We start from the raw sequence: 22,402 nt of genomic DNA on the forward strand, positions 1-22,402 counted from the left end.
CCCAAAATTGGCCATGAAAGCTTTAAAATACATAAACCGAATTAAGGTGCAGGCAGCTTAGTTGGAAAAGGTACAGGCCTTAGTCATCACTAATAGAGACTGATTAACTGTGATTGTTTGATAAGTTTTTTTGTTTTTAAACCTAGCCAAGCTTGTTTTCCTAGCTGTAGAAGTGGGACTATAGTAATTTTGTTGGGTTTTGGTGACCATTAATGAGATCAGCCACATAAAGTTTTAGGTAGCTGTCATTAGGAAATTATTTAGCAGGAATAAACTTTAGGCCAATTTCTAGTTGGTTCCCTGGAGAGTAAAAAGTTGGAGAAGAAGTTGTAGGCTTCAGCTTTGTCTAATAATGGTTGGTTGTATTCAGTTGTGTGTTTTTTGAGGGGTAGGGCAGTTCTGTTATCAGGTTCCTTTGGCATTTTTAGTTTGGGAGAATTAGGGAGAATTCTTTTTTTTTTTTTTTTTTTTTTGTGTGTAGGTATTTGGTTGGGGGAGATTATTGATTAGTTTATGTAATAGTAATTCAGAAATAGGTTGAGGAAGAAATGACAAATTGTTGTCTGCCCTGGACAAAGATCGAGAGACTCTAGAATACCAAAGGGAGGAAGTCCAGTGTAGGGATGGTAGGTGGTGAAATTTCATCAGTCCCTATCATCTGTGGGAGGGACGAACAAAATGAGACACTGGCATCACTTATATGAAAGGGCGTAACTAGGCATTTTTCACTGCCTAATAGTGCCTAATTAATAGGTCCCCATTTGCAGTAAGAGTTCCTGTGGTGATTTATAGATGAGGATACTGTTGCAGTGGCTCTTGACAAGTTTGGATGTGAAAAGCACTTCAGGTAGCATAGCAATTTTAGTGGAATTCTCAAATTACTCTTGCGTGTGTTTTTTTACAGGCATTGAAGAGTGGAGGTGTTCAGGAGCAGTGGCTTACGGACTTACATTATTGTTTTAATGTGTATATCACCGGGCATCCTCAGGGGCCCAGTGTGTTGAATACAGTATATGAAAGAGGCACCATGGCACTTCCTGTTTAAAATTGTTTATTCATATCTAATTTTGAAGAGACTGATGTAAGAAATGTTTGTCATTAAAGCTGAACTTTTAAAGAAGTTTGTTATGAACATTCTTTTACACTAAGGTAGAAAAACAATGCAGGCTGACTTCCTGGAGTAGCACATGATATGTGGCAGTATATTTACATTTCGTAGGAATCAAATATTTACAAAATACAGAGTGATAACATGGTACTGTCTACTATTTACCAAAAAATTAGCTAAACCTTTGAGATCCCATCCAGGCAAACCTCATCATTTTGTTTGGGGGTGGTTACTTTTACCCATGAGGATGTTGAGCTTCTCACTATGGTGTTATTTGCAGAGGTTTTATAGCACTTAGTGCAGGAGGGCAAGATTTCAAGATAGTTGTTTTGGTTTTCCTGTACCTAAATGGTGGTTGGTCTGAGATAACTACTTTAAAAGTGATTTTCTAACCCATTACATTTCTCCAAAAATTACCAGCTGTATTGTGTTTTCTGTGATAGATTTTTCTAGTCATGAAATAATTAGCAAACTATAAAAAAAAAAATCAAGGGGATTACATTAATACTTTGTTGCTTCCTATTTCTTACTGTCAGGACAATGGTGACGGTAATCTTAAGAAAATGGAAGAAGTTCTAGAAGTATTTGTGAGCCTCCTATGTCACTCTTTGTGTCTGTCTCCATTCCTACATTAGCTTTGCCATAAAAAATGTGAAAAAGCCCCAAATCACTAGATTTTGTTTAAACCAGGTGTGCTTAGAGAGCTAGAATATATGTAGTTAGTGGTTTCCCATCAATAGGAATGACATTTCGATGATTGCTCATCTCTGCAAGTCGCGCAGAAAATACAAGTGGAATGTTAAGGCCTTGGTACCTGGTGCATAAATGCCTGGTCTGTACACCTGCCCCATTTCCTTGGTGTCGGTGATACCAGCATCTCTGTTCATAGAGGGTGTTGCAGCAGCCAGTGGCCTTCAGAGGCTAACATGACTGTAAAATACGTAAGGAGTCAGCAGAGGTGAACAGAGCACCTATTGTAATCTTACAGATAATTTCTAAAAGCAAATGCTGGGTCATGATTCCAGTCTAAAATTTAAAACTGATAATGGAATAATAGGATGTGGTTTCTGTAATGAAATTGGTTGCATTAGATTCCAGAAAAATAGTGAAATGAAGGTGGTTGCTGCAGGACAGGCTCCTTGCCGTCTCATTTAGTTTCTTCACTGAAGCCAGAAAACCAGGCCTGCACCAGCTGGCTGGCAGAAGTCCCAACCCAGCAGCCTGCATGTTCTTAGTTTTCCTTAGACTTGACAGAGTCATACATCCTCCTTTCTAGCCACACTGACAGGTGAAGGCAGACAGCTAGACAGTTCTGATTAGGCACAGCGTACCCCGGTCTCCTCAGCGCAGGTTTAGATAATATCCAAACAGAGTCAACAGATAGTTAGAACTCTACACTAGCTTATTCCAGTTACCCCGGGCACAGTCTTCCTCCAGAGGCAGTCGAGGCTTTGTTTTGTATTTTGATTGAGTGGCTGATTGCAGGTTATAAGAAAAGCTCTTTGATCTTCCACTGTTCTCAGGAAGGTGTATACACTGTAAATTGCTCACTGTTAAATACAGGTAAACAGGTTATTAATTTTAAAGTTGAAGGTAAGAAAAAGATTTAGTTTTGGATCATACATGATGGCCAGTGTGTGGTAGAGACAAGATGCTATATCAGCCTCGTGTTTTCCATCTCAAAAATACATGACATCTCTCAAGGAAGAACCGTGAATGGGAGGGGTGGATGTGAGCCTAGGCCTTCAGCTGGCCTGGAATAACTGGTATATCTTTCTCTCTGAGCATCTCTCTAATATAACAATACAAACTTACACATACATGTACATATCTTTTAAGTCCATGTGTCACACACTTGACTATAGTCCATTCTAGAAAATAGGTTTAAAAACTATTCAGATGACAGACTGGTAGCTATATCAAACTTGAAATCGATTTTTAGGCCTTTCTATGACTTTGAAATTATAAAATTGTAGGACACTACAATTGGAAAAATTAGTGGTGTACTCAATCCTCTCACGTAACAGTTAAGGATATTGAAGCCCCAAATGGTTATGAGACCTTGCTGAGGCTGTAATGCTATGTGCCCCTAACTTTTGTGGAACAAAGCAGCAAACATGAAAGATGATTAGTTTTAAAAAGTTAATACAAGTCTTACTTTTTCTGTCCTGTTTTGATTACTGTTGAACTACAGCTTTAGAACTCTGGCATGTTTTTTGGCTGCCTTTACTGTCAGAGTCTTGAGGTTTTATCTGTATACCTTGCTCCACGTAGGCAGGAATATTCTACATTCATAAAGGGGATACCATTACTAACAATCACTTTAGCCATGGTTATTTTATTCAGTGGAATGTTTTTTGTTTTTTTAAAGAGTTTTATTTTTAAAGAGCTGGACCCCAAGTTTGGGAGAGCCTGTTTGTATTTGTACATGTATATACACACACTCTGCTCATTACTATGTGCTATTCTTTGGGGGTAGTTTGCAGGTTGGGTGTAGAAGACGGAACAGGGATAGTTGTACAGAAACAGTCTGTGGGTGCTGTTACTTTTGCTCTATCCAGCTCACCTTCTGCTCCTCCTGTAAGGTTGGGAGCAACAGTCGTCATGCAAATATCTGAATACCTACAGTGTGCCAAATAATTTCTAAAGCAAAACAGAACTGAGCAAAATCAGAAAATAACCCTATGGAATTCTTAAGCAAAAAATGAACTGTTTCTAGTTAAGGTTTGAAGACCAAAATTAATGATTTCTTCTTTTTGGTTCAATCTGATACATGATTTCACATTGCAGAAACTTATAGACCTGTTTTCTGTATAAAACACAGGCTTCAGCTAAACTGTAGCTAGCAGCTCTGAGCATCTCCTGGTTAGTGGTTGACAAGGGTGGGTGAGCCTAATAAGAACCTTGTGTTGCCCAAGTTCAGGCTTAGGAAAGGATTCCCTTCAGTCTTTGTCCATTTTTAGACCTGTCTGAATTATATGTGTAGGGTAAAAAGCTGTTCATATGAAGTCCTAAGAAATGGTTATGCATTTCTTTCCATTTCTTTATTCTGTTCCTTAACTGTGAGTCCTTTAAAAACCTTTTGTTCTACTAAATACCTTCATTTTTAAAGATTTCTGGTAGTACTGAGCTTTTCTCTTGAGACACGTTTACCTAACTGCTACCCCTCTTGTAGTTAAATCTGATCGTTCTGTTTTGGAAACCATCCTTAATTCACTCAAGTATAATGTGTGGAGTTTTTTGTTTTCATTTTTTTACATAGAACGACAATGGGCCTTAATTATTTTGAAAGTTTCCAACTACCCCACCCACCATTCCCTGATCAGTCTGCCTATATTACATGAGTTGCCTGACGCTTCTTATTAAAGATTTGGCAGTAATTACTCTTCCCTTACCTCCAAGTTTTCCCCCATCAAAAACTAAATGAATGTTAAAGTTCATGCTGACAGTCATTGTTCACCTTCCCAGCTGCACTCTGTCCTGCAGGATGACTGGATTGGGAGGATGGGGGCAGCGTGTTGTCACAGCCACCCACGAGAAACACTGGCCTGGCATTAACTGCTGACAGCACTGAACTTATCACCCACGCTTAATGCCGGTGTGAATGAAGGGGCCCTGTATAAAATACCCTGCTTTGCAGCTGGAAAAGTTTCCTGAGCTGCTCCTGTGAGGAGAAGTACACAGCTGAGCCTGAACTGGACATGCTGTTAAATATTAATGTCTTCCTTGTGAGGCCCTAAAAAGCAAAAGCCAGAATTTGTGGTTAAGGGCCTCTTTCCAACTTTAGGAAGGAGGTGGAGGAGCTTAATGTGAAACCAAAACGGAACAAAAACTCCCAAGGTATGACTTTGAAGAACAGCAGTATTTTCATTTCCCCCTTCCTGTATGTGAACGAGTAAGTAAAGGTGATCAATAGCAGCTACAGTTTATTTTATCTACTGGAGGTAATTTTAACAATAGCTTTGGTTATAAAAATAACTTGCCTCCTATGGCGATTGAGGCTGACTGCAGTAATAATTCCAGGAAAGGGGGATGAAAAACATGTCTATTTGACCATTGGAAACCCCTGGCAATTTGTCTTGTCTTTGGGGATGAAACGAAAAAGGAGAGTGCTTCCCCACACTGACAGTGCAGTGGCGGCCTTACCGGAGTTGAGACGCAGCACAGAATGGGCTTTTGAAGATCTTGTGGGATGATGTACTTTCCCTTCTTGAGAGCAACCTGAAATCAGTCAACAATGATAGTATGTCTCAGCAATGACAGCTGTGACCTGACCAACTTTTGAATTTCTTGAGTGAAGGCTTGAGCTTGCAAGCAAGGATCTGCCTAAATTAAGTATGGCGTGGAAATACCAGTAGGCCAGGGGTTAGTTTTGAGATTTTGCTGCCTGAGCCACAGATCTGTTAAAGGTGCTTTGGCTCAAAACAATTTTTTCCCCCTGTTGGGGAGCTAATCGGGTTCTCTGCTGAGTTTATTTTGATGGGCTGTTTACAGAGCTGAAAATGTTTTCATCTGCTAAACAAGCATTTACTGTAGTGCTTGGGTTTGGGACATTTCCCAGGAAGGCAGCCCTGTACTTTCTCAACAAAGGAACGGTCAAAGAGAGGCAGGCAGGTGCTTGGAGTCCTCCAAATTGGTAATGTAAGGGGAAGACCCAAGTAGTGGCCTGAAGAGGTTTTAGTTATGAAACCCAGCAGAAGAGCTTTAGGCTAGAAGGCTTTCTGGGCTGAGATGCCAGAATGCCTCATCTCAAACCAATTCTAATCCAGAATTTCTGGAAGGGTGGCACTAAATGTGCTGAGATTCTCTTGGTGACTGGAAATACAATCAAGTTTCTACCTGAACGAAGGTTTGCCCAATGCAATTAAATCCCTTTTTAGATTCTGGTGTGACATGCTGGGGGGTGCTTCCTGTAAACTACAAAGTGCCTAGAAGGACAGTTACCGTAGATTTGCTTGAGCACTGAGTGCCTGGTAGACTTGGTGCCTGAGCTGCTCTTGGGTGGATTCTTGGTGGTCCTGCTTAATGCAGTGGCTTTTGAGGGTTTTATTTCCAGTTCCTTTCTCCAAACCTGGAGGAGCAATGCCATGCATTCTCGGTTCCATCTGTCCATATCTCTGGCTCCACGCTGCTTCATATGCAGAAGGTGGGACAGGTGCTTCCTGAGCTGGTAGCTGGTGGGATCAGAGAAGGGAAGATCACAGTATTGAGAAAACTAAATTTCTTTAAGGCTCCTAGAAGCTATAGGAATAGTATTTGCTGAACTTGGGAGATCTTTTAAGCTCCATTCCTAATTTCAGTAGCAGTATGTTCAATGTTGAATTCTGCTTTTTCCCCCCTGTTGAATAGTTTCTGAATTAGGAAGCCATGAGTCCTTGCCTTCAAGATGGGATAGGCCAGAAGTCTGAGAGCAAGGAGCTGGATGGCATGAGACATGTGGGATGGATAGTGATTTGGCTGGGCTGGGGGTTTTGAAGGAGGAGTAGTTACTTAGTGAGAAAAGGGCTTTCTAGGCAGCAGAATTGGCATGAACAGAGAGATACAAGCGTTTGCACAGGAAAGTCAGTAAGAAGATGTGTCCGAAGCATTGTGTATTAGTGAGGGAATGATATTGGAAGGCTGGGCTACACGGGAAAAGGCCAACATTTGTTCAGGACCTGTTGTATACTAGGCGCTCTCCCTATGATTAAGCCTGAAACTAAATTTGTGAGGCAGATGTCATGAGTCTGATAAAGGCTGAGTTGAGGTGACATTACCAAGATTGTGACTTAGGTCATTCCTGACTTCACGCTCCCTCATCAAAGGAACAACTAATAACTTCATGGACAAGAGACCACTGAGCAAATCCTTGAATAAAGGATTTCTAGGATCTAGCAGCTGAGGAACCCCCTGCACCACCGAGACCAAGGCAGACCCCATTAAAAGGGTAAGAGGACAGCACTACCCTTCCCCCTGCTCAGTGCAGCATCTTGCTGAGAGGTCTACCTTGAGCCTACAGCTCCTCCAGTAGGAAAAGAGAAGCCAGAGCAGACATCCAGCTCCCCAGCACTGTGGGTTGCTTCTTGGGAGCCCCCATTCCAGTCTTTCCCCAAGAAGAGTGCAGGGGAATCTGTGACACGGAATAGGGGAGGGACCTACAACAACCAGCACATGGATCTTTACAGACTGAGTTCCTACCTATAGCATCCAAGTAGTAGTCCCAACCAGTGCCTTTGCTGATCTGAAGAACCAAGATGGTGATAGAGTCTGACCAGAGAACTCAGGATACAGGTCTGATTCAAGCCCTTAAAAGAGTTGCTGGAACCTAGTTTGACCTCACCCAGGCAGTTAAAGCTGCACTCACTGCTGACTACAGCACCTGGCCCTGCCTGATCAGAGATGGTGGCCAGACCACTTGGAAGCTGCACAGCCCAGCAGCACTCAGAGTATGGCAGGCAGAGCTGATCACCTGCAGAGAAAGGCCAATAGCATCATTCCTCCAGGGAACTTGGGGAGCAGGTTGGCTTGAATCAAGATCACAAACAAAGCCTTGGCTGCCCTTCGAGATCAGTTCTCCCACTATGCCTGGGCAGGGAAAGTAATTTATAGCCTGGCCATTCCCCTACCAGGGAATCTAACCAGAGCAGAGGAACCTGCATAGCCCATCCAGCAAACCTTACAGTGGTACTTGAGCAAACAGCACAGCCTGTGGCTTTCTCCCTTTGCAAACTAAGACCGGTGGCCATGGCTGGTCAGAGAATTCAGTGTACAGTCTTCCCTGAGGCCTGTTCTGCTTTTGTGCCAGGAAGACAAGCCAATTCATTGCTAAGTAGAGTACCAAATGACTATAAGCCTACACAGAGAACCCATGCAACCACGGAACTCATCCTACAGCTTTGCTTGGGCAGGGAACCAAGCCAGCAGCCCTATCAACTGTTCTTAGCTAACCTATGCCTCTCCCCCTCAGCACTTGGGCAGTGGCCTTGTCTAAAAAGAGACAGGAAGTTTCAACTGCCTAAGAACTTAACCAGCAGACATGTCCAGAAACTCAACTGAGCCGACTGGTAAAGAACTGTCTCTGTCAAAGCAAACCTGTAAAAGGAGGAAATTGCTTACTCAAGTGTGCAGATATCAACTTAAGCAATCAAAAATCAGGAAAAATCAGGTAAACATGACGCCACCAACAGAAACTAAAAGAACTCTGATAACTAACCTTAAAGAAATGGAGATCTATTAACAGTCAGACAAAAGATACAGAATAATCATATCAAAGAAGTTTAGGGAACTATAAGAACACACAGGCGACTAAATGAAATTAGGAAGATAGGAAGATCAATGCATAAACCAAATGGAAATAAATGCAAAAAAGAAATACAAACCACCAAAAAAAGGGACCAAACAAATCCTAGCATAAAAAATAGGACTGAACTGAAAAATTTGAGAATTGAGTTAAAATTGACGAATTTGAAAGCAAACTTGACCATAAAGTGATCTAGAAGACAGGACATTTGAAATTATCCAGTCAGAGGAGAAAAAATAAGAGTAAAAGGAATCCTGCAGGACTTATGGGACACAATGAAAAGAAATAGTATCTACATATAGGAATTCCAAGAGGAAAAGAGAAAGGACAAAGTATATTTAAAATAATAATGGCTGCAAACTTCCCAAATCCCTGAAGAGATTCATGAGGCCCAAAGACCTTAAAATAGGTTGGACCAGAATAGGGCTACACTGAGACACATTATGATTAAATTGCCAAAAGTCAATTTTGAAAGCAGCAAGAAAAAAGATAAGTTATGTAAAATGGAACTTCCATAAGACTATTGGCAGATGTCTCAACAGAAACTTTTAAGAAACCAGAATGAGATGGTATATTTGAAGTAGAAAGGAAAAAACTGTTAACCAAAAACTCTTTACCTGGCAAAGAGTAAATTTCTAATGTCCTTTAGAAATTAATTAGAGATAAAGACTTTCCTGAATAAACAAGAGCTCATGGAGTTCATCCCCACTAGACCTGCCTTACAAAAATGCTAAAGGGAGATCTTTAAGTGGCAATACAAGGATGCTAATTGACATCATAAAAATATAAGAAGGTAATATAAAACTCACTGGTTATAGTTAACATTATCAAAGTTAGATTCTGTAATATGGTAATGATGGTATATAATTCACTTACAACTCTAGTTAACAAATGTATGAAAATAACCATAACTACAATAATTTGTTATTGGAAATGCAATATAAGGTATGTAAACTGTGATATAACTTAAAATGTAAGCAGGGGAGTAAAAGTATGAAGTTTAGGAATGCTATCAAAGTTAAATTGTTATCAGTTTAAAATAGGGTGTTATAATTATAAGATATCCTATGAATGGCTCATGGTATCCACAAGGGAAAACCTGTACTTGTTACACAAAAGAACATAGAGAAAGCAAAGCATATTGATACCAAAAAGCATCAAAGCAAAAAAAAAAAAAAAAAAAAAGACAGAAGGATAAAAACAAAAAACCAAAACAATACAAAAAAACAAAAACAACCAAGGAAAAACAAATCTACAAAGCAGCCAAAAACAATGAACAAAATGGCAATAAGAAGTCCTTATCCATCAATTATTACTTTAAAAATAAATGGACTAAATACTTCAGTCAAAAGACAGAGAATGGCTGAATGGATTAAAAACAACACAAAAACAAGACCAAACAATATATTGCCTATAAAAGATAAACTGTAGCGTGAAAAGGATGGAAAAAGATATTTCAAGCAAATGATAACCCCTCAAAAATTATTGGGTAGCTACACTCACATAGAGTCAGATAAACAGACTTTAAAAATGGTAAAAGACTAATAATGATAAAGGATTTAAGAAGATACAATTTTATTTTTAAAAAAATATATTTTATTGATTTTTTACAGAGAGGAAGAGAGAGGGATAGAGAGTTAGAAACATCGATGAGAGAGAATCATCGATCAGCTGCCTCTTGCACACCCCCTACTGGGGATGTACCCGCAACCAAGGTATATGCCCCCGACCGGAATCGAACCCGGGACCTTTCAGTCTGCAGGCCGACGCTCTATCCACTGAGCCAAACCGGTTTCGGCAAGAAGATACAATTTTAAATATGCACACAACATCAGAGCCTCTAAGTGTATAAAGCAAAACTAACAGAGTTAACAGAAAAAATAACCATAATAGCTGGGGATTTTGGTGCTCTACACTCAACAGTGGATCTATCATTCAGATACAGAATCAGTGGATTAGAACAGCACTGTAGACCAAGTGGACCTAACTGATATACAGAACATTCTAGCTGACGAGAGAAGCAGACACATTCTCAAGCACATATGGAACATTTTCTAGGATAGGCCATATGTTAGACCACAACAATCTCACCAAATTCAAGAAGACTGAAATCTTTTCCAGTATCTTCTCTGACCATGATAGTATAAAAATAGAAATCAATAAAATGAGGAAAACTCACAAATACATGAAAATTAAGCAATACTCTTCTAACAATCAATGGATCAAAGAAGAAATTAAAGGGGGGGGGGAGTAAATTGAGACAAAAATGGAAACAACATACTAAAAGTTCTGGAATGTAGCAAGAGCAATTCTAAGAGGGAAGTTCATAGCAATAAGTGCCTACATTAAGAAAGATCTCAAACAACCTAATGGCATGTTTTAATGAATTAGAAAAAGAAGAAAGCCCAAAGTTAGCAGAAGGAAAGAAATTAATAAATATTAGAGCAAAAATAAATAAAATAGAGAACAGGAAAATAAAATTCTTTGAAAAGATAAACATTATTTATAAACCATTAGCTAGAATAACCAGTGGAAAAGAAGATCCAAATCAACAAAATTATAAATGAAAAAGAAGACTTGTTATAACTGATACCACAAACACAAAGGATCGTAAGCCATTACTATAAACAACCAGATGCTAACAATCTGGACAACCTAGAAGAAACAGCAAACTTCTTAGAAGTAGACAACCTATAAAGACTTTATCAGGAAGAAATAGAGAATCTGAAAAGACCAGTAATGAGTAAAGAGACTGAACCAGTCATAAAAAATGAAGAAAAGCCAGGACCAAATGGCTTCACTGATGAATTTTACTAAACATTTAAAAAGGATTAATGTCAAAAAATTTTAAAGGATAAATTAATATAAAAAAAAAAACCTAAATAAATAAATAAAAAGGATTAGTGCCAATCCTTCTCAAACTCTTCTAAAAGTTCAAAGGCAGGAAGAGTCCCAAATTCACTTCATGAATTATTCTGACATCAAATCCAAAAAAGAACACTACAAGAAATCTATAAACCAATATCCCTGAGGAACATAAGATAAAAAAATTCTCAAAAAATACAACTAAACCAAATTCAGCAATACACTTAAAGGGATAATTCCTCCTGGCCAAATGGGATTTATCCCTGGGATGCAGGATGGTTCAACATACATAAGTCTATCAATGTGAAACATCACATTAATAGAATAAAAAAAAAATCACAAAAGACGCAGATAAAGCATTTGACAGAACGGAATTATCTGTATGATAAAATCCCTTAACAAATCAGGTATAGAAGAAATGGACCTCAACATCATAGAGACCATCCATATATGAGAAGCCCATAGTTAACATCAAACTCAATGTTGAAAGGATGAAAAAAAGTCCTTTAATATCAGGAACAAGACAAGAATGCCTACTCTCACTACTACTATTCAACATAGTACTGGAAGTCCTAGCCACAGAAATCAGACAAAAAATAAATAAAAGGCATCAAAAAGACAAGAGATGAATGCTGGTGAGGATGTGGAAGCAAGGGGACCCTCGTGCACAGTGGGTAGGATTATAAATTGGTACAATTGTTATCTAGAGAAAACAATATGGAGGTTCCTCCAAAAAATAAAAATAGAGCTACCATGTGATTTGCAGTTCCATACCTGCACATATAACTAAGGAAATTAAAATAGTATGTGGAAGAGATACCTACACCCCAAGTTCACAGCAGCATTACAATAGTCAGGTGAGGGAAATAACCAGAGTGTCCACTGACACATGAAAGAAGGAGGAGGTGACAAAAACAATGGAATTTATTCTGGTATAAAAAAGAAGGGAATCCTATCATTTGCAACAACATGCATGAAACTTAAGGGCATTAAGCTAAGTGAAATTAAATCAGACGGAGAACGACAAACACTGTATTATCTCATTTGTGCAGTGTTAAAAATAAACCAAAGACAATCAAACTCATAGAAAAAGAGATCAGATTTGTGGCTATAAGAAAGGGGTGGAAGGAGGGAAACTTGGGTGAAGATGGTCAAAATGTACAAATTTCCAGTTATAAGTAAGTACTGGAGTTGTAATGTATAAAACATGGTAACTAACACTGCTTTTTGGAAAATATGAAAATTGTTAAGAGAGTAAATCTTAAGAGTTCTCATCACAAGGAAATAAAATCTTCTCCATTTTAAAAAAATGAGATAGATGTAACTAACATTACTATGGTAACCATTTCACAATATATGTAAGTTGAGTCACTGTGCTTTACACCTTAACCTTAGAGAGTGCTAACTATGTAGCACTCTAACTTAGAGAGTGTATGTCAATTATCTCTCTCAAACTGGGGTGGGGAGGCTGAGTAACTTGTAGAAGGCCGCACAGCTAGAGTCAGGATAGACCAGTGGTCGGCAAACTGCGGCTCGAGAGACACATGCGGCTCTTTGGCCCCTTGAGTGTGGCTCTTCCACAAAATACCACGGCCTGGGAAAGTCTGTTTTGAAGAAGTGATGTTAGAAGAAGTTCAAGTTTAAAAAATTTGGCTCTCAAAATAAATTTCAATCGTTGTACTGTTGATATTTGGCTCTGTGGACTAATGAGTTTGCCGACCACTGGGATAGACCAACATTCAAACTCAGTGCTCTGTGGTCCAACAGCTAAGTGTGGTGAGGACTTTGGCCTGTACTGTTCCTGGAAGGCACTCACACTGGTTCTTAAGAATGGTGGCTCAGGTAAGAGCTGTATTTTACTAAGATCTGTAGAGCCTGGGGTGATACAGGTAAAGGCTATATTTATGTCTCGTGTTATCTGACGGTGTTCATCCATGCACACCCAGACTTGCTATTGAACACAGCTGCTCTGGAGCCTCGCGGGGAAAGCTGCTGTCTTCCTTCTCTGTAGCTGACTGACTACTGCTGAGCCCACAGGGTGCTGCAGTGGGGCAGGCCCCGGGCTGATTTCAAGGTACACCAAATGGGCAAGGGCCTTCCCAAGTCTCCCAAAAGCTCCTTGGAGCGCCTGGGGCAGCCCCTCTCTCCTGCCCCGAAAGGCTGATTTCAGTCAAACTACAGGTCTGTCTGTCTGTACCTGGAGCGACAAACCATGCCATCCCTCTACCACAGGAAGTACCACTACCTCCAAAAAGCCAGCTGAGGAGACAAGCGGGAGTTACGGCACAGCACCAGGAGCAGCTCAGTCCCTTCTGTTTGAGATGCCAAGTGTCTCGCACACCCTCTGTGCTCCGGGCAGAGGACTCCTGGAAGCCCAGGTGTTGGCTGAAGTGGCAGCGGCTCCGGCCTTCAGGGGGCACAGCTTCCCCTAACCTACTCCGAATGGAGCCTGGGCCCGTGCCCCACGGCCCAGGGGCCCCATTCTCCAGGAGAGCTTGCCCTCCTGGTGGCTGAGAAGCCTACCATGCCCACTCCTCTCAGCCCCGGGCTCAGGGCTCTCCTGGCCTGCCTCCCCTTGCTGGATAGGGCTCAGCACACGCTGGCAAAGAGCGGGCAGAAAGGTGCCTTACGCGTGTTGGCGTACAAAGAAGTGTTTTACAGCAACTTTCCAGCCCAGCTTGGCTTGTCCCGTATCTGGCTTCAATCTTCAAAACAGTCAAGGCTTGACCGGCAATAAAACTCACTGAGGCTAAGCTTCATTTCCTCTGGGCCCTGGGGTTCGACCTCTCACCCCATCCTGGCACCCCCCGCAGCCTGCCTCTCTCCCTCCACACCGCCCCCCTGTACCAGCAGCCGCAGTGACGGAGCCTCTGGGCCAGCCCCGTTCCCGGTCCACCCGAGGGCTCCTGAGGTCAGGCGGCGCCACACACTGCACTGCACTGCCCCCAGACAGCACTCTGGGCTCCTGTCCTTTCCATGAAAGGTGTGGAGGCCACACCAGCATCAGTGGAAGTGTTTTCACTGTCTCCAGACATGGCTTCCCACAGCCTGCACCTTCCCAGGAGCCTGTGGGAGCTGATGCCCAGGGCTCAGGCTGCACAGAGGGGGGCTGCCTCCCCGGGGGGCCCAGACTATGAGCCCATTGTTCGGGGGCAATGACTGAAAGCTCATTTGCTGCTGTGGGCACACTGACAGGACCTGTCAGCTTCCGACTCTTCAAAGGAGCCAGAGGCCAGTCTGAGGGAGGCATGTCAGCGGGGGAGCAGCTCGGGGCATGGCGTGGTGCAAAACCCGCTGGCTCGTTCAGGTCCCAGGTTTCGGCTGAAATGCCTAATGAAACCTGCCTCTCAGACAGCAGCAGGGCAGGTCCTGGCAGAGCTCCCAAGCAGAGGAGCAAGGCCAGCTCCCACCTGTGGCTTCAGAGGCAGCCCGAGCCCAAGCCGGCACGGGCGCCTGAAGCTCTGCGAGGACCGGCAGCGCTTCAGTGTCGGCCTATGGGGAACGGGGCGGGGAGAGGACCCACCTCTCAACATTACTGTGAAGACTGGGTGAGTTAACGGTACAAGGAAAGCTCAGCGCAGTGCCCAGCACAAGTGCCCACTCAATGCCAATGCCAACGGTTAGAATGAACAACAACATCCCCCGGAGCAACGTTACCTTGGCGAGTGTGAGCACCCAGGCACCCTTCTCCGGCCTCTCCGGGATGCCGAGCACCAGGCCTGCCGCCGCCTTCTTCATTGTGACCACGCAAACCCCACCGTTACCACCAAAGTACGGGAAAGGCCCTGGGCCCTGAGTCAGACACAGCCCCATGTGCTGCACCCGCGCCCCTGGGACAAGCCATTTCCTCTCTAAGACCACATGCTCATGTGTGAAATGGGGACCCTCAGCCCTGTGTGGCTGGAAGACGACCCTGTAAACAGCCCAGACCTCGGACAGACATCCCGAAGTATAGCAAAGGCTGTGCAAGCAAGGGCTCTGCCTTAGGCCGCTTTGGCACCATGGACCGTGGGGCCTCTCCCCGCCTGGACCTCACAATAACCGCTCCCCTCACTACTCTTCTCCTCCCCCGCCAATGGTGGGTGCGCTCGGGCCCTTTTATCTCCTGACAGGCGCGTTGATATGTGGCACACCTGTGCTCAGTGATTCGCTTGCTTTGTTCCTCCATCGACCTTCCTCCCTGTGGAGAGGGAGGCCACGTGACTCCCACCTGTGGGAGCCGGCGCCCAGCCCGCCCCCGGGCACTGGCCAGCGCGGTAAGACCTGGGCAGGATTTGGGCCCCAGGGGGGCCTGCAATATGAAGGAGAGTCCAAAATATGTCAAACCCTGCAGCAAAGGACTCCCTGGAGGCGTCTGACTCAGCATGTTAGGAGGTCTCCACCCGTTCTCCCACACCCACTCTGCATTCTGAGCGTGAGAGACGCTAACGCAGGTTTTTATCATCTCAGCCACTGAATCGACTATATCCAGGCCCTAGTTTTTATTTGGGGAATGGCTAATTCCTGAATAGTAAAAACATAAAAAGAAAAAGAAAATATCTGTGTGTGTGTGGCTTTAGAATTCATGAAGCACACATTATCTCATTCGACAATCTGTCCCATAACAGGACAGGTGCAGCCATTGTTCAATCCCATTTCCAGGTGAGGAAACGGAGGGTCAGGGAGGCCAAGCGATTTGCCCAAGGTCCGATCACCTGTGAGACCATCCCCCGAGGACTCTTTTCTTTACACCACGCAATCCTGTGTGCTTTCCTCTCTTTCTTGGCAAAAACACCCAAATAGCGTATCCAGTGTGAATGACTGGGGTCTACAGGTGGGAATTTCACGGTTTGGCTCAACAATTGGCCTTGTCCGGCCAGCACACAGAATTCCCGGGGAAACACCCGCGAGCACAGGGGTGGCAGGGTGTGGGACAACCACAGACTCTCCTCACCTCCTCCAGGCCCGCTGGATGACGGCTGCCGCCTTGTTCTTTCTGCGAAACAGCTCTTTCCTGCTTCTCTCTCTCTGGATGATCTGCAGCCGCAGCTCCACAGGAAGAAGGTCGATGTTCACGCTCTGCCCGGAGAGGGGCCCGGGAGCGGGATGTGTCTCCTTAGGCGTCTGAGCGTCCTCAGGTGGGGTGCATGGCCCCGCCTTCCTGACTCCTGGCCTCAACGCCTCTGTCCTCCGGGGCGGGTCTGAGTAGCTCTCTCCTTCGAGCTTGTCCTGTGTCCCTTTGTGTCTTGGTGTCCGATGGTGGAGAGGACTCTGCCCGGCATGGGCCACCTCCCCCTTGGCACTGCCAGGCCGGCTAGAACCGGCTGGGGAGCACCTTCCTCCTCGGAGCTCCTGAAGGCGCCTTTTCTGGGAGCCACACTTGACCTTGGGGGCTGCGTCATGCCGCCTGCAGGGCTTCCGGGGGCCGTCCTGCTGGGGAAGGCTGGCAGCTGCCCCGCCGGCGTCCTCTCCCTTCTCCTCGGGCCCAGCAGCCCTGGCACAGGGGGGCTGCCTCCCGGAGCCTTTCCCCCTGTCACAGTGCTGCTCGCCCACGGTCTCACCTCTGGGCTTCTCAGCACAGGAGACTCCTGGGCACCTGTTCCCGTCGTGGCCTTCATCGGGGCTGAAGTGGACACAGGCAGATCGGCCTTTAGAAGGTTCTCTGGATGTCTCTTGGGAAAACAAGGAAAAGGGGAAACAATATTTATAGTTCAAAGCTTGGACCGTAGGGCAAGTCTGCCCATTTATGTACACAGAATGTTCAGACCCATCTGATAGCATTACCTTGATAGTGGTGGTTATGATTAGTAAAAAGGTTAACTTCTAGTGCTAGCAAGAGTAGTTTGATCATCTGAAAGCCTTCCCACTACACATACCTAGAAATGCTGGTTAAAATACTAGTAGAGTAAGCATTCTTTTTAAAAGCACCACAGTGTCTTCAAGAAAATAAAAGATATGGGTACATAAAATAGACTATCCTTCTCCTCCTGAGTTTTATAAATTATATTTCCTGATTGAAACAAAAACTACAAAACCATCTGACTCCAGGCAAAGACATTTAAAGGTGGGGAAGGTACAGGCATCTAAAGGGAAGGAGGTTCCCACATTTCATTCTATGGTAAGATGCTGATACCAAAGACTGTCATGTCACTAATGCATTTTGTGACACTCAGAGCAACTACTGCAGAAACTAGAGAGATCTACCCACAAACACCATAGATCAATCATGATGGAATCCTAAAGGAAGTTTGAGTAACCCACAGGAAGCCGGGGGGGGGGGGGGGGGGTAAGAGAAGTGGGGGAAAAGAAAAACAGGAATGAGAACTAGAGAAATAAATAGAAAATAGATAATAAAATGGCAGGCTTAAGTGCTGACATAAGTACATTAAATGTAAATGGTCTATGTGTACACCCATAAAAGGGCCCACAGTCCACAGGTCGGCATCGGATAACAAAGGCAATACACCTACCATTCGGCTTCCTGGGGTCTGTTCCCTGCAGGTCTGGGGAGAGGTGTCGCTCTGGGGCTCTGCCCGGAGACCCTTTGCAGGTTCTCCGCTCAGGGCTCGGGGCCGCACGGCTGGCGGGAGGCTGCTTGCTGGGGCCCCCGCTCTGCCCGGGGGGCTCAGCCTGGGTGCCGGGCAGACACGGAGGGGCCTGGGGCCTGCAGGAATCTGGACTCAGCCTTCCCTTCTGCTGTTCTGACTCTCTTCGCTTGTTTTCTTCCTCTCGCTTCCTGAAGTAAAGCCAAAGAGGAAGAGGAAAAAAATTAACGTTACCCACACAAGGTACCTGAGTGAGATTTAAATTCTAAGAGGAGCTACCATATCACAGGAGGGAGTTGGAGGTTCACATTTTTGAGAGCAGTCTTTTCTCCGAGCCTTACAGCTCGTAAGATGACGGAGCTGAAAAGAATCTTGTAGGTCAGCCTGTTGAGACACACAGGACAGACAACCAGGGAACAATTCCCAGGTGTGTGTCCCAAGCCTTTTCTCCTGTTCCGGAAAGTGCATCAGAACACGACTGAGAATGACAATCACATGATAACCTTTAATTTTCTCTACAAAAAAGACCACTGGCAGACCTTAATGATCATACGAAAAAACTTCAAAGCACCTCACAACTGATTGTAACACACTTGTGATCGCAACCCTGCCCCTGAGAGCGCTAGCTAATGACCCAAACCTACTTTTTTTGCAGCTGAGGCCCACAAGATGGGCTGATTCTTAAGAAGTCTTTGGAGTCAAATTCACAAAATCACCTTGGGAAGAGAATCTGGTAGTCGTTTGAAGGATCAGCTAAAAGGCGAGAAGCCTGCCCTGGGATGTAGAAGACCTTTTCTGGTCCTGCCTCCGCCAATAACCACAATATGACCTTGAGCGAGTCCCCTTCCTGTAGAAGACTCAGCTCCTCCAGCTCTAAACTTACATGACAGCTTGTATTTAGGGGTCTGTTTGGAAACCAGATATCTTTATAAAATCCGGGATATGTTTTGTAATGAGATGGAGAGATTTCTCTTCTCAAAGTAGCAGGTGTGAGAACCACTCTAAGAAGGTGAACTGGTTTAGACAAAACACTGGATCACGGCTGGGATTAGGACTGAGGGCTGGTAAGGTGAGATCTTCAGAGCCACGTGGTGACTGGCTCTGAGGCTCCAGGGAAGAGGCCTGCTCTGTCATGACTCAAAGAGTTTGTCTGTAGCTCCTGACAGGGAGGGAGGGAGATGAGAGGACAAGAGAGAGGGAAGAGGAGGAAGAGAGAGAAGAGGAGAGCAAGGGCCGGGGCCTGAGGTGAGGTGACAGAAAAGGACTAGCCCTGTGTTCCTCACACCGGAGTGAACTGAATCTCCTGACAGCATGCCAAAATCCGGATTCTGGGTTAGCAAGGCCGATGGGGCGCAAACTCCTGCATTTCTAACAAGCAACAGGTTCTGCAGGTGCTGCTGGTCCTAGAGTATAAGGCTAAGAGAACAGGAAAGCCTCATATGGCCTGTCAACTAGACCCATGGTGGGCAAACTGCGGCTCTCGAGCCACATGTGGCTCTTTGGCCCCTTGAGTGTGGCTCTTCCACAAAATACTACAGCCTGGGCGAGTCTATTTTGAAGAAGTGGCATTAGAAGAAGTTTAAGTTTAAAAAACGTGGCTCTCAAAAGAAATTTCAATTGTTGTACTGTTGATATTTGGCTCTGTTGACTAATGAGTTTGCCGACCACTGAACTAGACCATTATGGGATAGGAAATGTGATTCTCCTCAACAGCACCAACTTTTTGTTTGTGTCTATCATGCTCACAGATGCTTGTTCATAATCAACCTGATAAGCAGCCAAGCTAAGATACCAGAGAGAGAAGCAAGAGCTGAGGCAGAGACCCCAAGTCCTCAAGAAGCCACAGAATTCAGGTTTCCACGGACTGCGGAATGTGAAGCTGGGCTCATTCAATCTCAAGGGACAGGGGAGATCCAGGTGATAGCTCTCTGGGCCTTTGATACAAAGCCTTGTAACCCTCTGAAGGCCTTTCTTCCCGTGGTGAGACCTCTGATCTGGGGTCCAAGTTTGCTTCTTTTCTAGTTTCACACAGAGTCCCTTCTTACAGAAGTGGCCAGAAGGGCTGTCCTAACCCCTGTACAGCTCCCATGTTTCTATGTGACTGGCTGTCTTACATGCTTTGCCAGCAGCTGACACTTGAGTGCGCTGCAGTGCAGGCGACAGGCGAGCGGGACGCTGTCCTCAGTGCCTGAGCTTCATGGGGATGCTCTAGCTGTGCCATTTCAGGGCGCGGAGCACGGAGTGGGGGAGGCGCTGCTGCCTGATGGGACAGCCTGGCCCCTGACAGGCAGAGGGAGTGCTGCTCCTCCTGTTCGCACCGCGCACCGCACACCGAGGAAGAGAACTGCTCTAGGAGAATGTGGATCCTCTACAGACACAGGCCCCCGGGGGTCTGGCTGGGCATCTACATGGGTCTCACTGCCAGGAGGAGGGGCTTTGAGATGATAAGTTAAACTTCATTATACCAGCAGGTGTTTGTCTTTCTCTTAGGAAACCAAACAGCTCTCCCTTTCCAGTTGCAAGGAGTGACTGTGCCATCAGCCCCTGGGCAGACCTCTAGACCATTGTGGCCTGCAGCCACCAGACAACAGCTGCTCAGAGTGACCGGATGTCCGTTAAGCAAGGGAGGGCTGCTTTCTGAAGACTCCTAGAAGGGGGATGTTTGCAGGGTGTTGTTTTTTCGTTTTGGTAGAACTACATAGCATATTTGGAATATATAACTGGACCCCCCCCCCCCAGTTTATTAATAGAAGTATATTAATTTTTTTTAAATTGATGCATTTAAATTTTTAAAAAATCTTTCAAGTGGCAAAGTTCTCCAGAGCTGTGCTTCTTGATGTAAAAGTGATAATCATTGCAGTGAAAGGGGGGGATGGGACTTATGCATAAGCTACATCTATTATTTTTATCTATACTGGTACCTTGATATAAAAGCAACAACAACAACACACACACACACACACACACACACACACACGACAGCTCCTGAGACTGGAACATGACCCCACAGGTATGTGTCTAATCTGGGGGAAGAGGGGAAAGGTCCAGAATCACTACTTATAGTTAAGAGTTTGAAGGAACCTCAGGTTACTGAGGATGACACTCTTATTTGGTAGACAAGGAAACTGAGGCAGAGAGATGAGTGACTTACCCAAGGCTAATTCATAAACCACACACAAAGCTGAGACAGAACTCAGCTGCTCTACTTGTCCCTGTAAAATCCACCTCAATGACATCATTGTGTTGGTTTTTTTAAATTTCACTCAATCTTCTTCCATCATCTAAAAATCAATTGGGCCGGGACCGGTTTGGCTCAATGGATAGAGCGTCGGCTTGGGGACTGAAGGGTCCCGAGTTCGATTTCGGTCAAGGGCATGTACCTTGGTTGCGGGCATATCCCCAGTAGGGGGTGTGCAAGAGGCAGCTGATCGATGACTCTCTCTCATCGATGTTTCTAACTCTCTATCTCTCTCCCTTCCTCTCTGTACAAAATCAATAAAATATATTTAAAAAAAAATAAATAAAAAATAAAAAATAAAAATCAATTGGATCATTTAAAGAACCTGGTAATATAACACCAAAGTAACCATTAATAGCATTTCAAACTAGCTTCCAGTGTGGCTATTAGTCCTAAATTCCTAGGCTCAATAATTGCCCTGAAATTAAAGTGTTTTTTCCTCTCCAAATAATTTATTATAGAATACCAAAGATCTTTACTCTTCACATGGGCTGTGCTATAAACCTGACCTATTTTTATAAAGTTCAGGAAACAAATACCAGAGAAAGAACCCATGTTTGTGGGGCACGGCTACAGTGTTTCAACAGGTTCAAGCCTTGGACTGATGAGAGGGCATGGTCCTCTCATGGCCACGTGCAAGTCCCAGCCTGGAGGGCAGAGCCCTCCCAGCACAATGATAGCCAACAGCTACAGTTGTAAGCTTGAAGCTATGGTCCGAACACGTGGCCCCCGTGCCCGAGTGATCTAGGCTGCAAATAAACAAAGCTTGATCAGGTGCATGTAACTGAGTAGGATTGAAATCCATGAGAATGTTGTAAACATCTTGACCACACCCTTACTTCGCCTCGTGGCATTTGCTATAAAATAAAGACACGGTTTGTAGTCCGTGGTGCTGCTGGTTCCCCATTAGGGAAGCAGTATCCCACCGAGTTCCAGCTTTCATTCTCTTGTCTGTCTTTTCTAAGCCTTCACCACCCCCACTTGGGTTCACCCTTGGCCGTGCTGGCGCGGCACAAATATTATTCTAGTTCATATGAAAATTTAAGAGGAAGAAAAGGGCCCTGCCCATGACACTGCAAGTAATATGTTATCAGGGAATGTTAGCAGGGCAGAATCTTAATGTATAAAATAGTCACATTTTTCTCTCCTTTTTTCTATTATCTTCAGGGAGAATGGCCAGACAGCAGCTTTTGATGGGCTGCCAATTAGTCTGGTTTGTACTGTCTTTTCTAGAACAATTTTTGCAGCTCCCCAGAGGCTCGCAGTATAACAAGGTGAGCGCATCAACCGGGGACCAGACCTTTGACAACATCTGCTTTGGGTCCTGTGTGTCAGAGGGGAGAGGGTTTCCAGGTGATGGGTTGAAGAAACTGGAGCCATTTCATCTG

At 44.5% G+C, this 22,402-nt stretch overlaps 2 protein-coding genes across 4 annotated transcripts in view; one reads left to right on the top strand and one right to left on the bottom strand.

Moving 5' to 3' along the window:
* Nucleotides 1–1,117, top strand: part of TEX10 (testis expressed 10) — a 29,672-nt gene extending 28,555 nt beyond the window's left edge. For both annotated transcript variants that reach the window (XM_084899754.1, XM_084899755.1), the window contains exon 15: nt 905–1,117. In XM_084899754.1, coding sequence (XP_084755880.1) covers nt 905–1,045 — 141 coding nt within the window. In that variant the 3' untranslated portion in view covers nt 1,046–1,117. The remainder of the gene's footprint in view (nt 1–904) is intronic.
* The window catches only part of INVS (inversin), a 101,796-nt gene continuing 80,510 nt past the window's right edge, over nt 1,117–22,402 (bottom strand). For both annotated transcript variants that reach the window (XM_084899752.1, XM_084899753.1), the window contains 5 exons: nt 17,702–17,967; nt 16,186–16,903; nt 6,053–6,282; nt 5,255–5,329; nt 1,117–2,658 (listed from right to left, as the gene is read on the bottom strand). In XM_084899752.1, the coding sequence (XP_084755878.1) occupies nt 2,501–2,658; nt 5,255–5,329; nt 6,053–6,282; nt 16,186–16,903; nt 17,702–17,967 (1,447 nt within the window). In that variant the 3' untranslated portion in view covers nt 1,117–2,500. The remainder of the gene's footprint in view (nt 2,659–5,254; nt 5,330–6,052; nt 6,283–16,185; nt 16,904–17,701; nt 17,968–22,402) is intronic.

Source organism: Pipistrellus hanaki (assembly GCF_964339955.1).
Source record: "Pipistrellus hanaki genome assembly, chromosome: 11".
Lineage (NCBI taxonomy): Eukaryota > Metazoa > Chordata > Mammalia > Chiroptera > Vespertilionidae > Pipistrellus > Pipistrellus hanaki.